Here is a 26888-nt window from a genome sequence, read left to right as displayed (position 1 = left end):
AATTGAACTCAACTCTGCACCAAGCAGACCTAATAGACATCTACAGAACTCTCCACCCCAAATCAACAGAATATACATTCTTCTTAGCACCACATCGCACTTATTCCAAAATTGACAACATAGTTGGAAGTAAAGCACTCCTCAGCAAATGTAAAAGAACAGAAATTATAACAAACTGTCTCTCAGACCACAGTGCAATCAAACTAGAACTCAGGACCAAGGAACTCAATCAAAACCGCTCAACTACATGGAAACTGAACAACCTGCTCCTGAATGACTACTGGGTACATAACGAAATGAAGGCAGAAATAAAGATGTTCTTTGAAACCAATGAGAACAAAGATACAACATACCAGAATCTCTGGGACACATTTAAAGCAGTGTGTAGAGGGAAATTTATAGCACTAAATGCCCACAAGAGAAAGCAGGAAAGATCTAAAATTGACACCCTAACATCACAATTAAAAGAACTAGAGAAGCAAGAGCAAACACATTCAAAAGCTAGCAGAAGGCAAGAAACAACTAAGATCAGAGCAGAACTGAAGGAGATAGAGACACAAAAAACCCTCCAAAAAATCAATGAATCCAGGAGCTGGTTTTTTGAGAAGATCAACAAAATAGATAGACCGCTAGCAAGACTAATAAAGAAGAAAAGAGAAGAATCAAATAGACGCAATAAAAAATGATAAAGGGGATATCACCACCGATGCCACAGAAATACAAACTACCATCAGAGAATACTATAAACACCTCTACGCAAATAAACTGGAAAACCTAGAAGAAATGGATAATTTCCTGGACACTTACACTCTTCCAAGACTAAACCAGGAAGAAGTTGAATCCCTGAATAAACTAATAGTAGGCTCTGAAATTGAGGCAATAATTAATAGCCTATCAACCAAAAAAAGTCCAAGACCAGATGGATTCACAGCTGAATTCTACCAGAGATACAAGGAGGAGTTGGTACCATTCCTTCTGACACTATTCCAATCAATAGAAAAAGAGGGAATCCTCCCTAACTCATTTTACGAGGCCAACATCATCCTGATACCAAAGCCTGACAGAGATACAACAAAAAAAGAGAATTTTAGACCAATATCCCTGAAGAACATTGATGCAAAAATCCTCAATAAAATACTGGCAAACCGGATCCAGCAGCACATCAAAAAGCTTCTCCACCATGATCAAGTGGGCTTCATCCCTGGGATGCAAGGCTGGTTCAACATACACAAATCAATAAACATAATCCAGCATATAAACAGAACCAAAGACAAAAACCACATGATTATCTCAATAGACGCAGAAAAGGCCTTTGACAAAATTCAACAGCCCTTCATGCTAAAATCTCTCAATAAATTCGGTATTGATGGAACGTATCTCAAAATAATAAGAGCTATTTATGACAAACCCATAGCCAATATCATACTGACTGGGCAAAAACTGGAAAAATTCCCTTTGAAAACTGGCACAAGACAGGGATGCCCTCTCTCACTACTCCTATTCAACATAGTGTTGGAAGTTCTGGCTAGGGCCATCAGGCAAAAGAAAGAAATCAAGGGTATTCAGTTAGGAAAAGAAGAAGTCAAATTGTCCCTGTTTGCAGATGACATGATTGTATATTTAGAAAACCCCATTGTCTCAGCCCAAAATCTCCTTAAGCTGATAAGCAACTTCAGTAAAGTCTCAGGATAAAAAATCAATGTGCAAAAAATCACACACATTCTTATACACCAGTAACAGACAAACAGAGAACCAAATCATGAATGAACTCCCATTCACAATAGCTTCAAAGAGAATGAAACACCTAGGAATCCAACTTACAAGGAATGTAAAGGACCTCTTCAAGGACAACTACAAACCACTGCTCAGTGAAATAAAAGAGGACACAAACAACTGGAAGAACATACCATGCTCATGGATAGGAAGAATCAATATCGTGAAAATGGCCACGCTGCCCAAGGTAATTTATAGATTCAATGCCATCCCCTTAAGCTACCAATGAGTTTCTTCACAGAATTGGAAAAAACTGCTTTAAAGTTCATATGGAACCAAAAAAGACCCCACATTGCCAAGACAATCCTAAGCCAAAAGAACAAAGCTGGAGGCATCACGCTACCTGACTTCAAACTATACTACAAGGCTACAGTAACCAAAACAGCATGGTACTGGTACCAAAACAGAGATATAGACCAATGGAACAGAACAGAGTCCTCAGAAATAATACCACACATCTACAGCCATCTGATCTTTGACAAACCTGAGAGAAACAAGAAATGGGGAAAGGATTCCCTATTTAATAAATGGTGCTGGGAAAATTGGCTAGCTATAAGTAGAAAGCTGAAACTGGATCCTTTCCTTACTCCTTATACGAAAATTAATTCAAGATGGATTAGAGACTTAAATGTTAGACCTAATACCATAAAAATCCTAGAGGAAAACCTAGGTAGTACCATTCAGGACATAGGCATGGGCAAAGACTTCATGTCTAAAACACCAAAAGCAACAGCAGCAAAAGCCAAAATTGACAAATGGGATCTAATTAAACTAAAGAGCTTCTGCACAGCAAAAGAAACTACCATCAGAGTGAACAGGCAACCTACAGAATGGGAGAAAATTTTTGCAATCTACTCATCTGACAAAGGGCTAATATCCAGAACCTATAAGGAACTCAATCAAATTTACAAGAAAAAAACGAACAACCCCATCAAAAAGTGGGCAAAGGATATGAACAGACACTTCTCAAAAGAAGACATGCATACAGCCAACAGACACATGAAAAAATGCTCATCATCACTCGCCGTCAGAGAAATGCAAATCAAAACCACAATGAGATACCATCTCACACCAGTTAGAATGGCAATCATTTAAAAAATCAGGACACAACAGGTGCTGGAGAGGATGTGGAGAAATAGGAACACTTTTACACTGTTGGTGGGACTATAAACTAGTTCAACCATTGTGGAAAACAGTGTGGTGATTCCTCAAGGATCTAGAACTAGAAATACCATTTGACCCAGCCATCCCATTACTGGGGATAATACCCAAAGGATTATAAGTCATGCTGCTATAAAGACACATGCACACATATGTTTATTGCGGCACTATTCATAATAGCAAAGACTTGGAATCAACCCAAATGTCCATCAGTGACAGACTGGATTAAGAAAATGTGGCACATATACACCATGGAATACTATGCAGCCATAAAAAAGGATGAATTTGTGTCCTTTGTAGGGACATGGATGCAGCTGGAAACCATCATTCTCAGCAAACTATCGCAAGAACAGAAAACGAAATACCGCATGTTCTCACTCATAGGTGGGAATTGAACAATGAGATCATTTGGACACAGGAAGGGGAACATCATACACCAGGTCCTATTGTGGGGAGGGGGGAGGGGGGAGGGATAGCATTAGGAGACATACCTAATGTAAATGACGAGTTAATGGGTGCCGCACACCAACATGGCTCATGTATACATATGTAACAAACCTGCACATTGTGCACATGTACCCTAGAACTTAAAGTAAAAAAAAAAAAAAAAGAAAACATAACATAGTAGAAAAAAGTCCAAATCTATTAGTAATTTCAATATAAATATATTTGTCTCACTCTCAATGAATCTGCATTTTTTGCATAAGATATAATAATCATTGAGTACAGAAAGCAGTCAGATACACATTTGTCTCAGCCAAGCCACTTTTAATTCAGTCCTTTGTCCCGTGCCTGTGAAGACAAGATGTTAATTTACACTGTCAGGGTAAAATTGAAAGGAACTAAAGGGCCTTCCTTGTGAGCAAATTGCAAGGGAGGTACGTAGCCTTTTATCTTGTAGTTGTCTATTTAGGAACAAAGGGAGGCAGGTTTGCTTCACCTAGTTCCCAGCTTGACTTTTCCCTTTGGCTTAGTGGGTTTGGGTTCCAGGGACTTTATGTTCCTTTTACAACACATATTGCCCCAGATGGTCTTCCTCACAAATTTTTCACAAGGAAATTCCTTGTGAGCCACTAAATCTTTCAGGATACATATCCCCCTATAAACTAGTCTTAAAACTGAGTTCTGTTGACTCTTATCTGACAATGTCAATTACCAGCTTAATGTCACAGGTACGGGACAATGACAAGACCAGAAATCATCCTTCTGCCTACCCTGAGATTGATGCAGAATTGACTTTTCCCTCTATGCCCTCTTTTCACATGTGAAATGTAGATTTGTGAATGCTCATCAGAACCTCACAACATTTACATCATTGCCTACCCCCACTTCCTGTTTTCTCTCTGGCTCAGACTTTCTCCTTTAAATACTGAAGTTCCCAAAACCCTCTTTGGAAAAATCTCAGATCACAGATGCTCCCATGACTTGTGTTTTTCCCGGAAGTGTCCTCAACCTTGGCTAAATTAACCTCTATCCATTGAGACCTGCCTCAGTGACTTTTTGGTTAACATCTTGTTATCAGTCGGTAGAGAATAAGCATTCTTTTCAAACACACATGGGCTTTACACAAATTGGCTAACCATGAAGCTATGAAAGTCTCAATGAATACCAAAGAATTTATTTGAGACTCTCTGATCAAAATGTTTAAAAAAGTTAATAACAAAAGCCACAAATTTGGAAAATTTTAAACCTGAGAATTATAAAATATGTAAGACTAAATGACAATAAAAATTTTCTTATTTAAAACCTGCAAGGTACAACAAAAGAGATGTGTTGAGAAAATTTTATAGCTTTAAATGCATAGATTAGGAAAGAGTAAATGTTAAAAATCCATTTACTTTAAAAAATTTTACTTGTTAAAGGTTAGAGAAAATAATAAACTCAAACCAGTAGAAGGAATAAGACTGGACCTTATTGCAATGGAGAACAAATAAGCAATGTAGACAACCATTAACCTAACTAAAAGCTAGTTATCCTTAAAATTAATGAAATAAGTAAACCTCTGAACTTACTGAACAAGGGCCAAATAAACAACATTCTGAAAGAAAAGAGGGACATAATGACCGAGGTAGCAGAGATCTTATAATCATGAGAGAAATCTGTGAACCACTTTATAACAACACACTTGAAAACCTTAACAAAAATGGACCATTTTTTAGGTTTCATAATTAAAACAGTATAAATAATACCATCCTTTTAATTTAAAAATATGGGGACAGGGCAAGGAGAGAGAGGGAACAAGGGGGCGGGGGAGAGAAAGAAAGGTAGTTCTCGTGATCTTCCTTCTTGCTTACCTGTGTCCTGATTCATTTACTCCCATGCCTTGTGAGTCAAACAAGGGTGACTCCTACATATGCAGCCATTTTTTACCAGTTAGGTCACAGCTTTGGATAATTTTCCTCTAATCAGCCATGAAGGGCCCTGGAACAAGAGAAGAGAGGGGACATATGGGGAACCTGGATAGGCAGAGATGGCACAGCAACATGTCCAGTGACAGGGCCTCGGAAGGAATCCCAAAGGTAGTGGCTGAGGACTTTAACTGCAGCATGCCCACATGAAATGGTTTTCTGTTCTGCCTGGAGCTGAGTTTCTCTTCCATCACCTTCCACTACCTTAAACCATTGGTAATAAATGTCCATCACCCACCACACCTGACAGTCTGCTGCTTCAGTGAACTGAAAAGAAGGGATTTGTCCATGCTTGAGGAAAGTTGGGGTGGAGAAAGGCTACCTAGTCACATAGACCATGACTCAAACAATCTATTCAGTAAAAGGTTAACATTAATGTTGAAAATAATCTTCATTAGTGAATAAATATTTTATGCCTTAAAAAGTCTTGTCTAACATTTAAAAAGTCAGAACAGGAGGAAGAGATAGCTTGCAAAGGAATTGGAAAAGGGCTGAGGAAAACAAGAGTAACACGAGGAAGGGAAGAGAGTATTTCAAGAATGGAAGAATAATCAGGTACGACAAGGCCTAGAAAGTCCCCTTGGATCTTTCAACATGAAGGTCAGTGGGGGATCTCCAGCAGAGCTTTTGTTTTATTTAAGAAAAAGAACAAAAGGTCCACTGGAGTGGACCCAGGAGTGATGGGAATAAAGAACATATGCTGACTACCAGGGATGGTTCTTTCAGGAATTTTAACTAGAAGAGGTTAGGACTATTAGAGAGTGGTAACTAGATGAGGATATAGTGTTGAGGAAAGTCTGTACTTACTGTTTTCCTTTTTTTTAAAAAAAAAAAAAAAAAAAAAAAAGTAGAAACTATATTAGTTTCCTGAGGCTGCTGTAACAAATTACCACAAACAGGTGGCTTAAAACAAGAATGTATCGTCTCCCTCTTCCGGAGGTCAAAAGTCTACAATCCAGGCATTGGCAGGGCCACACTCCCTCCCAAGTCTCTGGGGGAGAATCTGCCATGCCTCTTTCCTAGCTTTTGGTGGCTTCTGGCAAATCTTGGTGTTACTGGGATTGTAGCCACAGCACTCCAATCTCTGCCTTTGTCTTCATATTGCCTTCCCTGTGTGTCTCTTAAAGGATAGTTGTCATTGGATTTAGAGCTCACTCAGAAAATGCAAGATAACTACATCTCAATATTCTTAATTTATAAGAAGACCTCTTCTCCAAATAAAGTAAAAGCTACAGTTTCCAGGGATTTAGGGCATGGACATATCATTTGAGAGGGCCAACCTTCAACCTATACAGGGGCTAATTGACTATGTACATAAACTGATGGGGTGGTCTAGGCCTTCTCAAGCAAGACATAAAGCCCAATGTCCATGAAAGAAAAGCCTGACAGATTTAACTACAGAAAAATTAAGCATTTCTAAACAAGAATAAACACCATAAACATAAAAAGACAAGGGTAGAACAGGAGAAAATATTTGCCACATACATCATAAATATATCCAGTATTAACTGCATAATCACAACTGGGTACAGAAAAATAGTAATAGTGTAAAGAGTGGTAAATAGTCATAGTAAAAATAAAAATAGTAGTAAAGATAAAAAGTTAAAAAAAAAGTAATAAAGTAAAATAGTATAAAACAATAGTAGCAGTAAATAGTAGTAAAATACTTTCAAGTATTATCATAGTAAAATGCTGCAGTAAAATATAGATGCTCCTTGATTTACAGTGGGATTGCATCCTAGTAAACCTATCATAAGTTGAAACTATCATAAGTTGAAAATGCTAACCTACTGAACATCACAGCTTAGCCCAGCCAACTTAAACATGCCCAGAACACTTACATTAGCCTGCAGCTGGGCAAAGTCATCTGACAACATAGTAAAACATAGTACACCGTAGATTATATCCCTCATGACCTCATGGCTGACTGGGAGCTATGGCTCACTGCTGCTATGCTCAGCATCATGATAGAGCATTGTATCACTTTCTGGTGCTTTTTAATGAATCCATATAGTTTCTGCATCATCAGAAAGCTGAAAAATCATAAGTTAAACCATTATAAGTGGGGGGCTGTGTTTTACTATTACAATAGTGTGCAACAGTAGGAAAATAGTAAAAGTAGTAGTGTAGTAATATAGTAGTACTAAAATAGTAAAAAATATAGTCTAGTAATATAGTATAGTAATAGTAAAATAGTAGTAAAAATAATAATTTTTCTACTGTTCTTTGGGGGCCCCCATTTTCGTAGCAGGAAAAACAACTCAAACCTGGTGATTCAGAGTAATTATTTTTTCATTTTTTTCCCCAGGTTACTCAACCTATTTGCAGTGTATTTTTCTTCTCACTGAGCACAGAGAGGAGTGTATGCACTGTCATGTTTTGCATTAATATGGTTGGCTGTGTGCCCAGTGATCAGGAGTTTTTTAGAAGAACAGAATTGTTCTTTTTCCAACTCTGAATCACAAGTGCCTCGATCTGCCCATCACCCATAGAATCCTTATTGGCTCATATAGATTTGAAAGCTTTTAAAATCCTTGGGTACTTCAGTTTCCAGGGATGTTAAATAAAGCCAGAACTGCATTTATCATATGCCCAGCTGGGCTGTGTGAGGATTAATGTTTTATCATAAGTGATCTCCTGTTCCTTTAAAAAGGCATTAATTAAGTTAAAGGTTTTATTTTTCAAGGATGTGCTTATTAGTTTTTTAATAACTTGTATCTCAATGTAGTCTCTGAAATGTAAGTAATAAGGTTTTCATGCTTTCTCATAGAAAATCTGACGTACAGGAGTACACAAAACTAATCCATGATTAATGTTCTTCTCTGGTCATAATGTTGAGCAGTTGATCTTTCTGAGTTCTCTTGTTTTCCAGGAAGGTCCTACATGGTAGCTTGGCCTAAGGGAGGGCCAAGGTGGGTGCTTTGGGGAGACAGCCTCTGACCTGATACTGTGTTTCTCTCCTCCTCCCGTTTCCCCTACCTTGGTTTCCCAGTGAGCTGAAGCAGAAGCTGGATGAGGAAGGCAGCAAGTGCAGCATCCTCTCGAAGCACCAGCAGTTCGTGGAGCACTGCTGCATGCGCTGCTGCTCGCCCTTCACCTTCCTCGTCAACACCAAGCGCCAGTGTGGAGATTGCAAGTTCAATGTCTGCAAGAGCTGCTGCTCCTACCAGAAGCACGAAAAAGCCTGGGTCTGCTGCGTCTGCCAGCAAGCGAGGTGAGTAGCTGGTGCATTCCCAGGGTCTATGCTGGTGATTTAGAGAGATTCACCTGCCACTTCCTTCAGTCAGGTAGGACCAGCTATCATTGGTAGATCAACACAGAGTATTGACCAAAGTAAAGAGCTTGCTGAAGGGAGATGCATGGATAAGGAAACCGGTTGATCTTTATAGGGAGGATGAGAGGGGACCCCCAGGAGCACCTGGGTGTGAATAGAAAGGGCTTTCTTGGGATTGAAGATGTAGCTCCTACATATGTTATTCATCTTTTTGGAATTTCTCATCTCATCTCATCCTTTCGTTCACTCATACCACAAGCATGTGTTGGATTCTTAGGAATTATGCTGGGTGCAGGAAACATGATGGTGAATTAGACCAATTGTGAGTGACTCAGAGGCATAGCGGATGCTGTGATACATAAGTGCTGGGCCTTCGTATGTGGAGATACATGCCCTGACTAATTTGTATGTTGGCTATGGGGGCACTGAGCAAGGAGAGACTGGCCCTGCAGCTTGGGGAAAGCTTCACAGAGGACAAGAAATAAAAGCAAGATTGTAAAAGATATAAAAGAGTCAATACTGTGAAAGGGGAAATGAAGACAACCTTGTGAAGGAAGTAACAAGCATGGCATTTCACATTCTCCCTCAGCGACTAGCAGAGCACTTCTTTTATCTGTTGAGTATTTGGAAACTGATGAGTTTGATAAACCAGTGTTTGGTATTTGTCTGTGCTGATCCTAGCATCTGTAGTGTGCATTGTGATTCGTATTTGCTGCATGCTTCCAAAATGACTGTTAGTGAGTGAAGCTGAGATGAGCAGGTCCTGGGAGCACACATTCAGAAGACCCTGACTCCCATACCTTTTCCTTCTTTCCTCCTTTCTCCTCTCCCTGCCCTGTTTACTCTCTTGTATCCTTTAATTCATCAAGACCTAGAATTTTCCCAAAGAGCTAGTTAATGGGGACAGCTGCCAAGGTTTCTTGGGGTCTCCAAGGAATCAGGCTCTGGGCTCCAAAAAAAAAAAATACATATATATATATATATATTCATTCATTCCAGAGACACAAACTGAAACAAAAGGTTCTTTGAGCACCCAGTACCCAAGGCTGGGTGCTGCGCAGGTCCTGTGTCTGACTTTGTCAGAGCAAGGAGCCCATCTGGGTCTCCACATGGCAGCTTGAAAGGAGGAGGAAAAGTCCTGCAACAACAAAGGGAAGGAGGAGACTGGGATTGTAGATAAGCATATGTCTGGGAGTAATCTACAGAGAGAGGTTCATCTATGCCTTCCATTTCTCAGTCAAGGTGGGGTAAGGTGAAGCACTGAGAACAAGAGAGTTGGATGTTAGAAGAAATAAGAGTAGATCTAAATAGGCATTACAGGAGTTGGAGATGCAGACATTCGAGTCAAGTTCCTGTAACTAATCATGAATCTGTTTTCTTTCAATCTTCCCACAGATTGGGAGTTTTTGTGAGGCTTGGGACAGGTCAGAGGGTAATGGAGTTAAGGATATTGGACAGTAAAGAATGTAAAGACAGAATCTGGATAGTAAAGAAAAACAGAAAGGGGCTTAGATGGATGGGGAGAAAATGAAGGGGTCAATCAACCAGAAGTATCTGGTAAAGTCGAAGAACTGTCACAGTGGGAGTACTTGACAAAGAAAATTGGAAAAAATGAAAATTCTATATAGAGAAAAAGATGAATTTCTAAAGTAGATCAGTTGAGTGGTGACCATGGGAAGAGGCGACAACGTCTAGAAGAAGTTAAGGGACCAAAATACCAGTGCCTATATGATTGGAAAAAACCAGGATAGTGCCACAGTATGGAAGTGAAGATTGAGCCAGGTGTCAAGTTTTTCTTAAATGAGGAGAAGGAACTAGAAGATCAGGATTCGAGAGACATAAGGAGTTGGAGAAAGTGAGATGACTGCATGTTATGATTCTGCACCTACCAAGTTGGGCAAGTCCTGTGTAGCATTTGACTCAAACATCTGCCATGGCTGCATGCACTACACTGACGTTTGTTACCAACTGGTGGTAAACACCGCCAGGACAGGGACACTGTCTTCGTCAACTCCGTTTGTAGCACCAGAGCCTGGCACATAGAAAGCACATGAGTCTTTGTGACCCAAATAGAACAGGACAATGTTCAATAGCAGCCAGATGCATAGTACAAAATGAGGCTTTAGGAATTCTAGAGAAAAGGACTCAGAGAGTATTAGATGTCCTAAAGGGGTTTCATGGAAAAGGAGGACATCCTAGATAGAACTCAGTTGGAGAGGAGGAATCAGGAGACACTCTCAGACAAGGTGTGGCATGAGCAAACAAATCAGAGTCCCCCAAGGTGTGTGGAGGGCCTGAAGCAGAACACTATTGTAGTAGGATGATGGCAAGTGGTTGGGTCAGTTTGCGTGAAGAATTGGGGTTTGATCTTTAAGGGATGGTGAAATCATTGGAATGTCAAACCCTAGCAGTTATGAAAGTATACTATACTGTGCTTCAACATATTCCCCCACAAATAACAGGAAGTATCAGTACCTACACGATTTCATTTCTTTCAATATGTACCTATTCCTCTTCTCCCAGGGTAAGAAAAGTCACCAAATTTACTAAACGGTTAGTAGCAATAGAGTGCAGTCACAGCCTCTCGACCCCACATTCACCATGAGTTGTATGCAGGGGTCTATTATTAGTTACAATTAAATGACACATTGCATTTATCAAATACCAGCAATGCTGAGTAGTTCCTGCACCACCTCAGAATCACATCACTTATAAATGGAAGAACCTTGCCTCGCAAAAGCAAGATCTTCTGATTCCAACCATTTGCTATTTCTCTCATACAATGTTGTCTCAAGAATTTGTCAGATATTGGAAAAATAAGTTGTAAAAAAAATCAGCAATGGCTGCCAAGACTATATTTTAAGTTTTCATTTCGTATTTCTAGCAACTTAATGAGGAGGCAGGAGGCTTAGGTTGTCCCATTTCACTTAATCTTGCATCATGTTCGTGTCAACATTGCATGACAGCTCCTGAGTCTCAGAAGCTGAGCATTATAAAATAAAGAACCATTCATAGAAGGATACTTGGAAAGACATCATGCAACAGCCAGTGTACCCTTGTTCCTTTTTTTTTTTTTTTTTTTAAGAAAGAGGAGGGTTACTGAGGAGTCTTCCACATTCAATGTGTCTAGCTCAAACAGAACATACCCACACTTGTTTAATCAAAGCTGGCAGAAAGGGGATGCTGAGGAGAAATTGGAAATGTTGCTGCTTTAATCTTGTATTATGTCTTGAGATTATTATTGGCTGAAACCCAAAGGGATGGAGAAACTTAGTTCATTCCCTATTTTTCTGTATTGCTCAATTCAATCACAGGAAACTGTCTAGGAAAGAAATCCATGAAATATGTGGCATGTTTTTGCTTCCTGAAATGTCTTAGACACAGTTTGACAGAGAAGTATGTCTTTCAAAGTACCACAGTTGTGTGGCCTATGAGCAGACAGTCTTTTATGTTGTACCTGGATCACATTCTTGTTTTTTGAAGGATGCCTTAGAGGAGTTAATTTTATTTATATAGCAACAAACTGTGTAACCCTTCAACATTACACAAGTTCTACAGCCAAATTCACCATGTAACACATTTAAGGATTATGTGACTTGGATATTGTGGCAGTGTGGACACTCAGTGCTGCTTGTCTACTTTGTCCAGTAGCTCCTCTGCCCTTCATTCAATCTGAAACTCCCTTCTTGGTTAGAACTGATTTACTTTAGACGCTAGTCTTTGGCACATTCTTCTAGAATTTTCATCGTCAAGCAAGTGGGTTTTTAAAACATTGTGTGTCAGATTCTAAGAAGAGCACATTTTGTGTTTGTGTATGAAATCTCAATAGTTGATAGCAGATCTGTGAGGTTACACAGATGACCACTTTTGTGAGGCCACTTTCAGACCCATATTCACTCTCTGCTACCTGTGAGGTACATTTCTTTCCTTACTTAAATAAAACCATTTTTGTTACATTGGTTTAATTTCTAGCTATTTATCCAGTGGCTGCCATATGCATATGTTTTTTGAGATACTATGGGCTGTGAATAATTATAATAATAAAAATTATTGTCCACAAAAAATTAGGAGCAGGAATTAAAGGTAGACATTCATGCTACAATATGAATAGCTTCAGAAGTAATAACTGTATCAAATACCTGGGGCTGTCTCTTGTGCAGCTCTAAATGAGAGAGTCGTATTAGAAACACGGCATCCATCAGGAGAGGACCCAGACAGTGTCAAGTGTCTAAGAAAAAGGTGGTAGCCTATAACTTTAACTTATTCTCGTCTCAATGAAAAACAGTCTATATTTCCTACTGTTCCGTTTGATTATTTAGTTCAATAAAAGCATTTTGAGAATTTTAAAGTTGTAATTATAATCATTTGGTTCTTTGTTAGTCATTTTGCTTCATATATTTTGCATTAAAATGCATTTCTGTTATCTGTGTTAGTCTAAAATTTTTAGCTTTGGGAGATTAAAAAATTAAATGTATTATAGAATGAATGATGAATTACTTATTTTGGAAGTTATACAGAAAATGCGATACTACTGAATCATCCCCTTTGTCATTTTTTCATTATATATAGGTTTATCTTCTTGTCAATTTGTTTTATGCATTCATTCAAACATTATGAATAAAGACATATAGTACTTGTATTTTAAGGTCTTCTTCAGGAAACAAAACTTTTCAGAGTGAGCCCAGACCATACGTATCAGTCATAATCATTTTGGGTCTAATTGGTTTGGGAACAACATTCCTACTTTCCCTGGAAACAAATTGGCTTTCTAGCTCTTTGCTTCATTATAAAAATTATTCACTCTAATTTTTGTCATTTTGTACTGCCAGAGACATATCTCATTTTATTGTACTTTACTTCACTATGCTTCACAGATATTACATTTTTTACAAATTGAAGGTTTGTGGCAACCCTGCACTGAGCAAGTCTGTCGAGGGTTCTTTTTCCAATAGCATAGGCTCACTTCATGTCTCTGTGTCACATTTTGGTAATTCTCACAATACTTCAGACTTTTCTGTTATATATCAAACTTTCTCATTATTATCATTATGGTCATCTGTAATCAGTGATCTTTGATGTTGCTATTATAATTGGGGGCACCACAAACCACACCCATATAAGATAGGACAAACTTAATCTATCAGTATTGTGTGTATTCTGACTGCTCCACTGACTGGTGGTGCTCACATCTCTCTCCTCCTCCCCAGGCCTCCTTATTCCCTGAGACACAACAATACTAAATTCAGTCAATTAATGGCCCTATAATGGCCTCTAAGTGTTCAGGAAAAAAAAAAGGAAAAGTTGCACATCTCTCACCTTAAATCAAAGTTAGAAATGATTAGTGAGGAAGGCATGTTGAGAACCAAGATAGGCCAAAAGCTAGGTTTCTTGAGCCAGTTAGCCAGGTTGTGAATGCAAAGGAAAAGCTCTTGAAGGAAGTTAAAAGTGCTACTCCAGTGAACACGTGAATGATAAAATGAAACAGCCTTATTGCTGATGGGGAGAAAGTTTGTGTGGTCTGAATAGAAGGTCAAACCTGCCACAACATTCCCTTAAGTCAAAGCCATATTCAGAGCATGGCCCTAACTCTTCTATTCCATGAACACTGAGAGAGGTGAGCAAGCTGCAGTGGAAAAGTTTGAAGCTAGTAGAGGTTGGTTTATGAGGTTTAAGGAAAGAATCCATCTCTATAACATAAAAGTGCAAGGTGAAGCAACCAGAGCTGCAGGTTATCCAGAAGATCTAGCTAAGATCATTAAGGTGGCTATACTAAACAATAGATTTCATCAATGTTGACAAAGCAGCCTTTTATTGGAAGAAAATGCCATCTACAACTTTCATAACTAAAAAGAAGTCAATACCTGGCTTCAAAGAACAGGCTGTCTTGTTAGGGGCTGATGCAGCTGGTGACTTCCAGTTGAAGCCAATGCTCATTTTAGCACTCCAAATATCCTAGGTCCCTTAAAAAGTATGCTAAATTTATTCTGCCTGTGTTCTATAAACAAAACAACAAAGCCCGAATGATAGTGTGTATGTTTACAGCATGGTTTACTGAATATTTTAAGCCCACTTTTAAGATCTACTACTCAGAAAAAAAAAAAGATTCCTTTCAAAATATTATTGCTCATTGGCAATGCATCTGATCACCCAGGAGTTCTGATGAAAATATACAAGGAGATGAATGTTGTTTTCATGTCTGCTAACATAACATCCACGCTGCAGCCCAGGATCAAGCAGTAATTTTGACTTTTAAGTTTTATTATTTCAGAAATACATTTCATAAGGCTATAACAGTCACAGATCTTGGCAAAGTAAATTGAAAACAACCTTTTGGAAAGGATTCACCATTCTAGATGTCATTAAGAGCATTTGTGATTTGTAAGAAGAGGTAAAAATATTAGCAGGTGTTTGGAAAAAGTTGATTCCAGCCCACATTGATGACTTTGAGGGATTCAGGACTTCAGTGGAGGAAGTAACTGCAGATGTGTTAGAAATAGCAAGGGAACTAGAATTAGAAGTGGATCCTGACAATGTACTGAATTGCTGCAATCTCATGAGAAAACTTGAACAGGTGAAGAGTTGCCTCTTACGAATGAGCAAAGAAAATGGTTTTTTGAAATGGAATCTACTCCTGGTCAAGAAACTGTGAACATTGTTGAAATGACAAAAAATGATTTAGAATAGTTCATAAACTTAGTTTATAAAGCAGTAGCCCAGGTTTGAGAGGATTGACTTTAACTTTGGAAAAGTTTTACTGTAAGTAAAATGCTATCAAACAGCATCACATGCTACAGAGAAATCTTTCATGAAAGGAAGATCAATCAACATGGCAGACTTCATAATTGTCTTATTTTAAGAAAGGGTGGATCACGAGGTCAGGAGATCGAGACCATCCTGGCTAACACGGAGAAACCCCGTCTCTACTAAAAAAAATACAAAAAACTAGCCGGGCAACGTGGCGGGCGCCTGTAGTCCCAGCTACTCGGGAGGCTGAGGCAGGAGAATGGCGTAGACCTGGGAGGCGGAGCTTGCAGTGAGCTGAGATCCGGCCACTGCACTCCAGCCTGGGCGACAGAGCGAGACTCCGTCTCAAAAAAAAAAAAAAAGAAAAGAAAAAAGAAACTGCCAAAGCCACCCCAACCCTCAGCATCCACCACCCTGATCAGTTAGCAACCATTGACAGACATCAAGACCCTCAACCAACAAAAGATTACAACTTACTGAAGGCTCAGATTATTTTTAGTGTTTCTTTAACAATAATGTATTTTTAGTTAGTTATGTACATTTTTTGGGCACAATGCTGTTGCACAGTTAAAAGACTACAGAATGTTGTAAACATAAATTTTATGTGCACAACATTTAATAGACTACAGTATAGTCTATCTAACTTTTATATGCACTGGGAAACAAGAAATTTGCGTGACTCACTTTTTTGTGATATTCACTTTATTGTGGTGGTCTGAGATTGAACCCACAATATGCCTATACTACCTTTAGCACCGAACAATTTGGAAAATTGTTTTCAGGGAATGGGAGAAAAATTATTCTTGGAACTGAAATCAAAACACAGCTCATTAAGCTTGTGGCATTTGCTTTGGTTTTTCTAAGAAAACTTAAGGCTTCATTTCTTTTTCCTTGGAATTGAGTATTATTTACTTCTAACTAGTCACTTATTACTTGGTATTCACACAGCCCACATACTTCATAAATTACATCTTGTCCTTTTGGAATAAACTCCACAGTATATTTTATTTGTTTATTTATTTATTTTTATTGATATATCTTAGTTGTATGTATTTTGACGGTATGTGTGACATTTTGATACCTGTATACAATGTGTCGTGACCACCATCCTACTCTCTACCTCCATGAGGTCCACTTTTTTTAGTGCCCACATGTGAATGAGAACATATAATATTTGTCTTTCTGTGCCTGACTTATTTCACTTAATGTAATGACCTCCAGTTTCATCCATGTTGCTGCTGGTGACAGGGTTTTATTCCACAGTATGCTTTAGAGATACTCCAATGTATTTGTAATATCCTTTGAAAAATATATTAAACAATTATCACTGTGGGCTAAGAATATGCACAAGTTAACAAATATATGGGGAAATATTGAACCTCATTAGAAATCAAGGGAATAGAGGTTTGTGCTTCAAGTAGTTTTTAAATTAAATTAGTGGCACTCTTTTCCATGACTGGGAAAGTATAAATGGGCACAACCTTTTACTATCATGTATTAAAAGCCTTTAGCATATCCAAGCACTCTTTTTCCCAGTAATTCCATGTTTGAAAACCTATAACTGATGATGTAAGAGAGTATTTTAAATGTTGTACAAAAATGAGTTATACTGAATTTGTAATATAAAGAATATTCATAATCTAAATGCTCAACAATAAAATGGTGGAAGTAAGTTAGGACACATTCAATTTGACACAATATGATAAAGCCTTTAAAATAATGTGCACATTTTGTTAGCATGGGTAAACTCTTATATTAAAATGTTAGATTGAAAACTGCAATGCAAAAGGTACGTATAATCACTATGTAATAAGGAAAACATAGAAAAAACTTAGAAAAGGAAATATACAATCAATGACGTTAAGAGTAATCATTCTTTAGGAGCTAAGCTTGTGGATTATTTTTTTCTTACCTCTATTTGCAATTTAGTTTCCAAGTTTTCCACATTTTGCATGCATGCTTTTATAACCAGGAATAAATAAAAGAAACATAAAGAAATGTAGGACTTGCTCCCTTCTCTCTTCCCCATTCCAAAATCCTCTCCTTTATCGGCCCAGTGTTGCCCTTCCCTGCCTCCCTGCCCCACTTTAAGTCACAGGGCTGATACCACCTAGCTTCCCAGAGATAAAGGAGCCACTGAAGGGGACATGTATTTTGAAGTCCCAATTAATGGACAATTTAGGTTAAGATACCACCCTGTCTATATCAGATCTCTGTAGCAACTGTAACCACAGTGCTCAATCTGAATCATTGTCAAAGTGACCCTAAGTGACCGTGAGGTGAATAGGAATTCTTTAAAATTTAAATTGCCACCAGTGAAAGCTAAACATATTTTCCATTCACTAGTTCTTTAATATCAACAGATTAAAGAACAAATAAATGTATCAAGAGGACTTGCTATGGATATGGGATTGAATTTGACTTTTCAGCTGAGTTGTTTCATTTAATCCTTATAAGAACTCTGCAAAGGGCAAGTGATAAACCACATGTAGGGCCAGGGAAATCTGAAACCTGGAATGATTATGTGATTATCCCAAGGTCACCTTGTTAGTCCCAAGTTCAGGAGTCTCCTTACAATATCCTCAGGAAAACAGCCTGAGCCTCTGGGTCCCCTGCCTTCAACTGCTCAGCAGGCCTCCTTGCTCAACCAGGCCCTGCACCCTAGTTTAAGTCTTTAGAGCAATGGCCAGCCTGGGCTGCCTCAACTCAAAAGAATGGTGGTGATTTCTGCTTCCTCTTGAAGGCACCTGTGTCTACAAGGCACTTAACTGCACACTTGGATTTCCTGTGCAGCTGTAGTAGTGAGAACAGACCTGAACAGGGGAGTAACCATCAGGGAACACAGCCCCGACACAGCATAGTGGCCCCACAGCCCATGGGTATAGCATTGGCACTCCCCCTAACTGCTTTGTCACTCTGGCTGTCTTACAGTCCATCTTACCTGAGGCCTTTCAGCTTGAACATTTATCCTATCTGGACCACAGAGTATGAGTTGGTGGTATCCACTGAATGACTGAATCCTTGGAAGTCTGTGTTCTTAGTGAAAGTATATACCATGACATTGCACATTAGGGGCATGAATTAAATCTTTAAGTTATTTTGGAAACCCACTGGTCTCCCAATTCATCTTTTAATAGGATTTAAAAGAGGAAGAAAAATGAAGCTTTACCTTGGTATACAAAGTTTGACAGGCTTTTTGTTAAATCTGTAATGTCCACAATATCTGAGCATTTAGGATACATTTATAGCCTGATCACCATAGGTTTTTATTAACATGAGTTTGTTTGCATAAGGGACTATGATGGTTAATTTTATGTGTCAACTTGGCTCGGTCACATCACCTAGGTATTGAGTCAAACACTAGTCTGGATATTGCTGTGAAAATATTTTTTAGATAAATTAATTTAAATCAATAGACTTTGAATAAAGCAAATTGCCCTTCATAATGTGGGTGAGCCTCATTCAATCCACTAAAGGCCTTGAGAGAAAAAAGACTTTCCCAAAGAAGAGGGATTTCTTCCAGCAGTCTGCCTTCAAACTCAAGCTGCAACATCCACTCTTCCCTGGGTCTCCAGCCTGCCATCCACCCTACAAAGTGTGGACTTGCCGGCCTCCACGATCTCATAAGCCAGTTCCTTAAAATAAATGTCTCTCTCTCTGACACTTTAGCTAGATGTTAGCTAGGATGAAGGGGGAGTGGACGCCTTGGCAACCGTCAGCATCTGCCACAAGGCATATTTTCAAATTACTGGGGATTTTAGCAACTGACAAAACATCACACTGGCTAATAGCATAGTTCTTATTAACTGACTACAGATTCATGGACCAAAGGACACGACTGAGAGGGCCACATTTTTGGCCTTGGAGCAATTAGGGTACTTAAGAAATCATGGGTTCTTAAGCTCCATTTTCTTTTAACAGTCACCAGCCTAGCAGATGTCATCACTGACTTTGCTCATTTACATGGCAGGGAAAAAAAATGGCAAATTTTTAACTGCTTTAAACTCTGATATTTAAGTTTTGTACCCAGTCTTGAGGCCTTTAGGCATTTCCTCATCACCACCTTTTTAGTGTATAATCGATGAAGTACATCCCCACTAATCACACCAGTGCTTGATATATCTTAGTGGCATTACGATGAAAACTACTCCTGTAAATATAATAAGCTGCAGTATTAGATATGCTACAAATATGCTTTAAAGTTTTCAGGAAAAAATAAAATGGGAAAGTTTATCTTTTGTTCAAGTGCCAGTATAAAGACTATCAAATAGAAAACAAACTGCCATCATAGGTAATGTTCCTCATTTAGCCCTTAATTGATGATACCTTTAAATTAAGAGAGAAAATCAATAGAAAATGCTCTTTAAAATTGAGGCAACAGTTGAACAGTGTGTCACCAGTTAAAGGGGGAAAAAAGCCAAAAACATAAAAAACACCTGTGACTCAGATGTTTGATGACTTCTGGAGGAAGAATATGCCCATCTCTCTGGTTTGCTTCTCATTACTCAGCCAGACCATACCAAGGACATGAGGACGCCTTATAACAGATAATCCCCATTATAATCATGTTTCATCTGTCCATAGCACTTTACTGTTTTCAAATGTTTTGGTTGAAGAGTTACATCCAGGCCAAACAAACCTTGTTACAATGCCTTTTACTAAGAAACATAGCTCCTCTACTCTGGCCAGTCTTGGACCAGGATCTAGACAGCAAGTGTAAGCTGAGAGCCCCACAATAGATTCCAATTTTAACATGAGCTGGAGGTTTTCTTTAGCTGGTAATACAGAAATAAGAGAATTAATTGAGAACGACTAAATCCATGCCATGAACTAAACCATATGTGATTATTAGCATTCACATAAACATTATTGCAATTCAAAAAATATTAAATAGGATACGGAGGGGTTTTGATGTTAACATCTAACTCCTCCCCACTAAAGAAGTGATAAAAGCTTAGCCAGGAGGTGTGAGAGGCATCCCTGGCTCTTTAGCAAGCTTGTGTGGTTCTTTGAAGATCACCAGCTTGCTTTGGGAACCATGCCTGGGCATTCTTTCTGTTCCTTGGGATGTAATTAAACATGAAGCTAGTTAGGGCCAGGGGGTACTTCCCTTGCCACCACCACGCATATCTTATGATTCAGTTGCCTCCTAGCAGTGTTTATTCTACAGCTTCCAACTTCCCCATCAGTTTTCCTGATTGAGAATATGGGAGAACTTATGGGGTTGGTTTTCAGCTAAGTACTTGCTGACTTTAGACTTTTGACCTCAAGCTGGAAGCCTGCATCCCACTTCTTGACGACCCTAAGCACAGCAAGTATACTCTTTTAATCTCTCCTCAGAGTCTTTCCCATCCACAGCCTCTCTGGGCTTATGGTTTTCTTTTCTGGATAAATATATCTGTTTCCCAGCTGCTGTAGGGGCAAGCTTTAATTAGAGAGAATTTTATTTAACAACCACTACGTGCTAGGTACTGCTCTAAGAGCATTATAAATATTAACTCTTTAAATATTCATAATTATACCAGGAGATAGGTACTATTATTTTCTCCGTTGTATTTATAGAGAAACTTAAGCACGAAGAAGCTAAATAACTTAGGTTAATTAATAGATTAGATTTCACTAAACGGCTTTAGTTTAATAGATGGAATTGGATTAACTGAAAAACCGTAGCACATTATAAAATGAAGCAGGTTGGGTACCTTCCCAAAGTTGTCAGTCTGTGGTGTGTGTTGGAATTACAGACTCCGGAATTAAATACTTGAATGGAAATCCACTATTCACTATGCAAAGGGTAGGGGTAGCAATGCCCATCCCTTGGAGTTGTTGTGAGGATTAAAACGAGGAAATTTGCTTCAGTACCTGACATTTATCTGTTTAGTGAATATCAGTTACTATTATTAATTACTGCTGTTATTGATATGATAACAGTGTTGCGGGCTTCTCTAGGAGCCCTAAAGAACAGCCGCTTAACAACTATGGACTACTCTGGAATGAACCTCAACACCCCCACCACCTTCCACACCTTCTCTTCTTTCCTCTCTCCACCCTCATGCTTGGTTCCCTATCCACTGGATTCTGGTAAGCTCCAGATTCACAAAAAGAGCCTCAATTAAGATTTTGGAGAAGCCTAAACAGTCCTATCTCAGAGGCTGCCAGGAGCCAGGGCGTTCTTCACATTTTCCCTCAGCCTGACTCATCAAAGCAGGCTTGTTACTGGGATTGCATTTTGGGACTAAGGCAGCTGGTGTTTCAAAGGGGCTGAAGTTAAAAGAAGGAGAATTGAAAAATATCTCTTTTCTAACACATCAGAGCCCTTGAATGGATTAAAACAGCAATTAGAAGCTAATGTGTTAATCTAGACAACCTCCGTATGTCATAAGATAGGAGAATGACGCTGAGCTATAAGAACAGGCACCATATGCTTTGGTAACTCCCAGCAAGTCCTGCTCAGAGGCCCAGTGGCTCCTCACAGACCATCCCTATCCCAGAACTCATACTTTCTCTGGCACAGTGGTGTGCATATGGAGTGATGGAGTCTAAAATATGTTATCAAAGGTAATGATCTTCTGCACTAGAAACTTGTGTTTTGGGAAGGCCAAAATTTTCCTCTGCTAGCAACATCTTCCAGAGGAAGGGATGGGGCTTTGCTTTCTTTTGGGGTTCTTTTCCATCCTATATCCATTCATTAAGTTCATGCATCAGACAGATTAATGGGTTTGAATGCTGGATTAGACACTTATTTGCTGGGTGATCCTGGACAAGTTATTCAACCCTTCTGAGTTTGGAAATAACAATACTTTCCTCAAAACATTGTTGTAGAGGAAAAGAGGGATACAGCATATAAGTCACTTAGCAAGGCCTTAGCTGCAATGACTCACAGCTATTACTATGATGTTTTCATTTTGAAGTTGCTGCATGGGTATTTCCTTTACTTTATAAAATATTTAGCACAATATCATTGCTTATGATTATGAAGCCATTTTCTCAATGTGTAGTATGTCTTTTTTAGCACAGCAAGCAATTTAATTTCTATAATTAATTCCCATAATTCTTTTTCCCAGCATCGACCTAAGGCAGTTAAAGACACCACCACTTGGGAATTGGTGAATGAGAAGACTTAGGTACCTTCTGAAAGACTTCATAGGATCATACAGTGAATGAGGATATTAAGACTCAAATCATCATTTAATAAACTTAAGTGTGTATTACTTTAAGTTTTGAAGTCCCTAGAAACTAAAAAATGTGTGTAGAAGACTACAGCTTCAAGACAAACATCAAATGAAAACTATTTGTACTGTCTCTCAATAGGCATTTCATTTTTTCTGCTCAAAAGTTTTAATCATCAAGCTCAGTTAACATGATATAGCTAACATTTTTTAACTTGACTACATGAATGTCTTCTTTGATGTGCAATTTTTAAAAGTTTGCTATGTAATAATAAAGTTATACCAAGAGAATTAAGAATGAGATTACAAATACTTACCACTCCTTCACTCAGCTTATGAACTAAAACTGTCTATCCTAAGGAAGCCCCTCTGTCCTCTTTTTTAATTGCACCTGCACATCTCTTCCCCGCTCCATATCCTGGCAGTGGTTGTACAGAAGCTACGCACCACCACCCACTTTTTATCTTTACTGTCATATTTACTATGACTCTTCAGGTACTTTTCGTGTGCTTATTTCATCTAAAACAAAAATTCATAACAGATTCGAATCCAACCTGCCTCAAGGCCAAATTTCACAAGATACATTTTTGGTTTTTTGCTTTTTAAATTGTGATATAATATACATAATATAAAACTTAACCATTATTAATTGTACAGCTCAGTGGCATTAAGTACACTCACGTTGTTGTGCAACCATCACCATCCATCTCCAGAAATTTTTCATCATTCCAAACTGAAGCTCTATGCCCATTAAATAGTAACTCCCTATTCCTTTCCTCCCCCAGTTCCTGGCAACTACCACTTTACTTTCTGTCTCTGAATTTGACTACTTTAGGTACCTCATATAAGTGGAATCATACAGTAGTTTGCCTTTTCTGTCTTACAACTGCGGTCCTCAACCTTTTTGGCACCAGGGGCGGGTTTTGTGGAAGACAGTTTTTCCACTTACAGTGTAGGGGCAGGGATGCTTTCAGAATGAAACTGTTCCACCTAAGATCATCAGGCTTAGGGCCTCATAAGGAGAGCACAACCTAGATCCCTCCCATGTGCAGTTCACAATCAGGTTCGTGCTTCTGGGAGAACCTAATGCTGCCACTGAGCTTTTGGGGAGCCAGTCTGTGGCCTGGGGGTTGGGGACCCCTGTCTTACCAAATACATTTTAAACATTTAAATTTTACCCTAGCTTATGCTTAAAGTGGTCTGCAGTATCTTACCCAAAGACCTTTACTAACATGAAAAGATACATAGACATAAATTTTAAAATAGTAATAGAAAACTGTAATTCAAAAATGCACCCTGCTGTGAATGACATGATTCCAGACATTGGACCACACATTTATGTCTGGGTCACTTAATGCCCAAAGCAGAACATAAAACTTGATCAATTACATAATTCTTATAGAGAAAATAACGACTTCCAAGCAAACCAAGTATTTCAGGGCACTTTAATTCTGAAAGATTTTTCTCCTTTTCATTCTTTGCAGGGAAACATTAATGTGGGGGACTGTATCCTTGATAATGGCCTCATAGTATTTCACAGGACTGCTCCTTAAAAAGTATAACTCCACAAGAGCTCTAAAAAAGGCCTGAGAGTGAGTTGCTCCCTATCGTAATCTCCTGAATGCAGAAGTCCCTCAGACCCGTCAGGCAAACTAAGAATCTTGTTGGGGTTGGGGTCAGATTATGAGCCATCAGAGAGATGGCTGGATCAGGGGACTCAGACAATTATGTGGGGTACACTGGTTGGTGGATGGGAGGGATGGCAGGTCAGGAATGAAGACAGGCGAGCTGAAAATGGGAGATGTGGGAATGCAGTCCATCCTGACGGCTCTTCTCAGGAGTTTGACCATAGAGAACGGGGTAAAAGCTGGGAAAGTTGTGGGGTCAAGGAGAGGCTGACAGTTTATTTACCATGTGTGATTTCAGAACGTGTGTGATGGTTCAGCAGAAAGGGAGAAATTGATGATTGGGGCACAAGGGTAAACTCCACGTGTGAGGCTCTTAGGAATCTGAGGAGCTGGGACTCACTCAGAGCAGGAGTGAGGGCCTGGCTTCTGATGGAAGGGAATGTTCCCAGTATTTTCAGAGGTTTGGGGACAGGATGCAGATGCTGGGGAGGTTGGGGTGGAGAGGCACTCCCACTTGGTCCCTCATTTTCTCACAGAGGGTAGTTTGGAAGTTTGAGAAGACAGGACATATAAAAGAGTTGTCTCAGGACACAGGGATTTTATTGGTCATGTATTGGTTATTTGCTTTGGGGTGTGGCATGGTGACATCATTACTTGCCTTTCACAGGGCACAGCACCTTCAGGGTCACGAGGGAGCTGGCCGGTTCTCTGGTTGGGACACCTATATCTGAACCTGGGAGTAGAAACTAGGGCCAGACTCTCTGCTGGACAAACACAAAGGAATCTCTGCTCAGAATGCAATGTCCATTCAAAGTCTGTGGTGCTTGTTTAATGGGAGGCCACCCAGTTTGGTTGTGTGATTTTCTATAGCTTATTCAGTGGCTCAGGGGCCACAAGCAGAAAGTAGGCTGTAGGGCTTGCCTGGGCCAAGCATCAAGATAGGTGCTTAGTGCACTAAGTTTTAAACTTTATTACTCTATTACATGCATTTTATTTTATTTTATTTTATTTTATTTTATTTATTTATTTATTTATTTATTTATTTATTTATTTATTTATTGGAGACAGAGTATTGCTCTCTCACCCAGGCTGGAGTGCAGTGGCATGATCTTGGATTATTGCAACCTCTACCTCCCAGGTTCAAGCAATTCTCATGTTTCAGCCTCCTGAGTAGCTGGGAATACAGGTGCACACGACCATGCCCAGCTAATTTTTTGTATTTTAGTAGAGACAGGGTTTTACCATGTTGCCCAGGCCGATCTCGAACTCCTGACCTCAGGCAATCCATCCACCTTGGCCTCCTAAAGTGCTGTGATTACAGGCATGAGCCACCGCACCCAGCTGGCATTATAAAAAATAAGTTTTTGCTAAATACTGTTTTACTACATCTATATATTTTATGTGTAATATTTTTATTGTCACTCAATTCAAAACATATTCAAATTTCTTTTGTGATTTCTTCTTTAACTTGTGGGTTATTTAGAAGTGTGTTTTTAAAATTTCTAAGTATGTAGAGATATCTTGGTTATATTTATATTATTGATTTCTTACTTAATCGGATAGATATCAGAGAACTCTTCTGTATTATTTCAGTCCTGTGAAATGTTTTGAGACTTGCTTTGTGGTCCAGTATATGGCTAGTTCTTATAAACATGGTGTGTTCTTTTTTTTAAAAAAATGTATATTGTGCAGTTGTTGGATATAGTGACATATATAGAGAGAGGGAGATACAGATATCCATCCATAGGCAAGGTTTATTAATGATATTAAATTCTCCTGTATTCTTTATGACCTTTTAATCTACCTGTTGCATCATTTTGAAAAAAAGGTATATTAAAAATATTCATACTTTGAGTTCCAGGGCTGGGACCTGCTTTCTCATTTGGTATTTTGATAGAAGGTACAAGAGAAATTAGAACTTTTTACTGAGAAAATTCTGACTGGTTACAAATTGAAGAAGAAGCTAAAATTATCCTGACTCTCACAAATACATGAGTTGGTACATTTTAAAAACTGAGATCGAACCTAATGTTACCAGAAGTATGAGGGTTCTGTGTTCCTGTCTTCTTGGAGGAAAGGATTCCACCAAGTTACCAATTAGTAAACTAAGCAAAAGGTTTATTAAGGAAATAAGAGTACACCGCAAGAGAAGAGCGGGCTGGCCTGCCTGGGAGCGGCCCCATTTATTATGCCGGACTCTTCCTGCCTCTGTCTCAAGTCTCTGCCTTTGTCTTATCTCGTTTCCCAGTTCTGTCTTAAGTCTCCACCTTTGTCCCCACCTAGTTCCTGCCCAGGTTTGTGGGATTCTGCCTTACTCTCAGTTGACGCGCATGCCGCGGGGCTCAGTGATCAGTACGAATCCTACCTAATGACGGTGTTGCTCATTACCACCATCCCTGGAAGGTTCTCTAGCAGTCAAATCTGTATTTACTGCCTCTGCAGTAAATCTCTTAGAAATTTCCCTCTTGCCCTTCTTATCAGCATGTAGCTACATTCTGACATGTTAATTACAGAGTAAGTGATTACTGGGCGTCTTAAGGGACATTTCAGGGCATTCCTTTCTACATAGGTAGTTTCCCACCTCTTTGCTCATATCTGGCAGCATGTTTCAGTTGGTCTCTGGGGCGTGAGACTTTCCAGAGCCTTCCCCACCAGGGGCTCCCCCTCCTGTTTATGTCTAGCTATCTGCCTACTCTAACACTAAGGACCTTTCAATTCTACTCTTTAACTGTAT

The 26888-nt window shown here is 39.0% G+C and overlaps 1 protein-coding gene and 1 long non-coding RNA gene across 8 annotated transcripts in view; one reads left to right on the top strand and one right to left on the bottom strand.

Annotated features, from left to right (window-relative positions):
* MYRIP (myosin VIIA and Rab interacting protein) overlaps nt 1-26888 on the top strand; it is a 404653-nt gene that overhangs the window by 207740 nt on the left and 170025 nt on the right. For all 7 annotated transcript variants that reach the window (XM_031662842.1, XM_031662839.1, XM_031662841.1 and 4 more), the window contains one exon: nt 8335-8556. In XM_031662842.1, the coding sequence (XP_031518702.1) occupies nt 8335-8556 (222 nt within the window). The remainder of the gene's footprint in view (nt 1-8334; nt 8557-26888) is intronic.
* The window catches only part of LOC110742592, a 66930-nt gene that overhangs the window by 30433 nt on the left and 9609 nt on the right, over nt 1-26888 (bottom strand). The window contains exon 3 of the long non-coding RNA XR_002520438.2: nt 5229-5355. This is a non-coding gene — a long non-coding RNA (uncharacterized LOC110742592). The remainder of the gene's footprint in view (nt 1-5228; nt 5356-26888) is intronic.

This window comes from Papio anubis, chromosome 2 (assembly GCF_008728515.1).
Source record: "Papio anubis isolate 15944 chromosome 2, Panubis1.0, whole genome shotgun sequence".
In the NCBI taxonomy this organism is placed as follows: Eukaryota; Metazoa; Chordata; class Mammalia; order Primates; family Cercopithecidae; genus Papio; species Papio anubis.
Note: the sequence above shows the minus strand (reverse complement) of the source record. Positions and strands in the feature narration are given on the sequence as shown.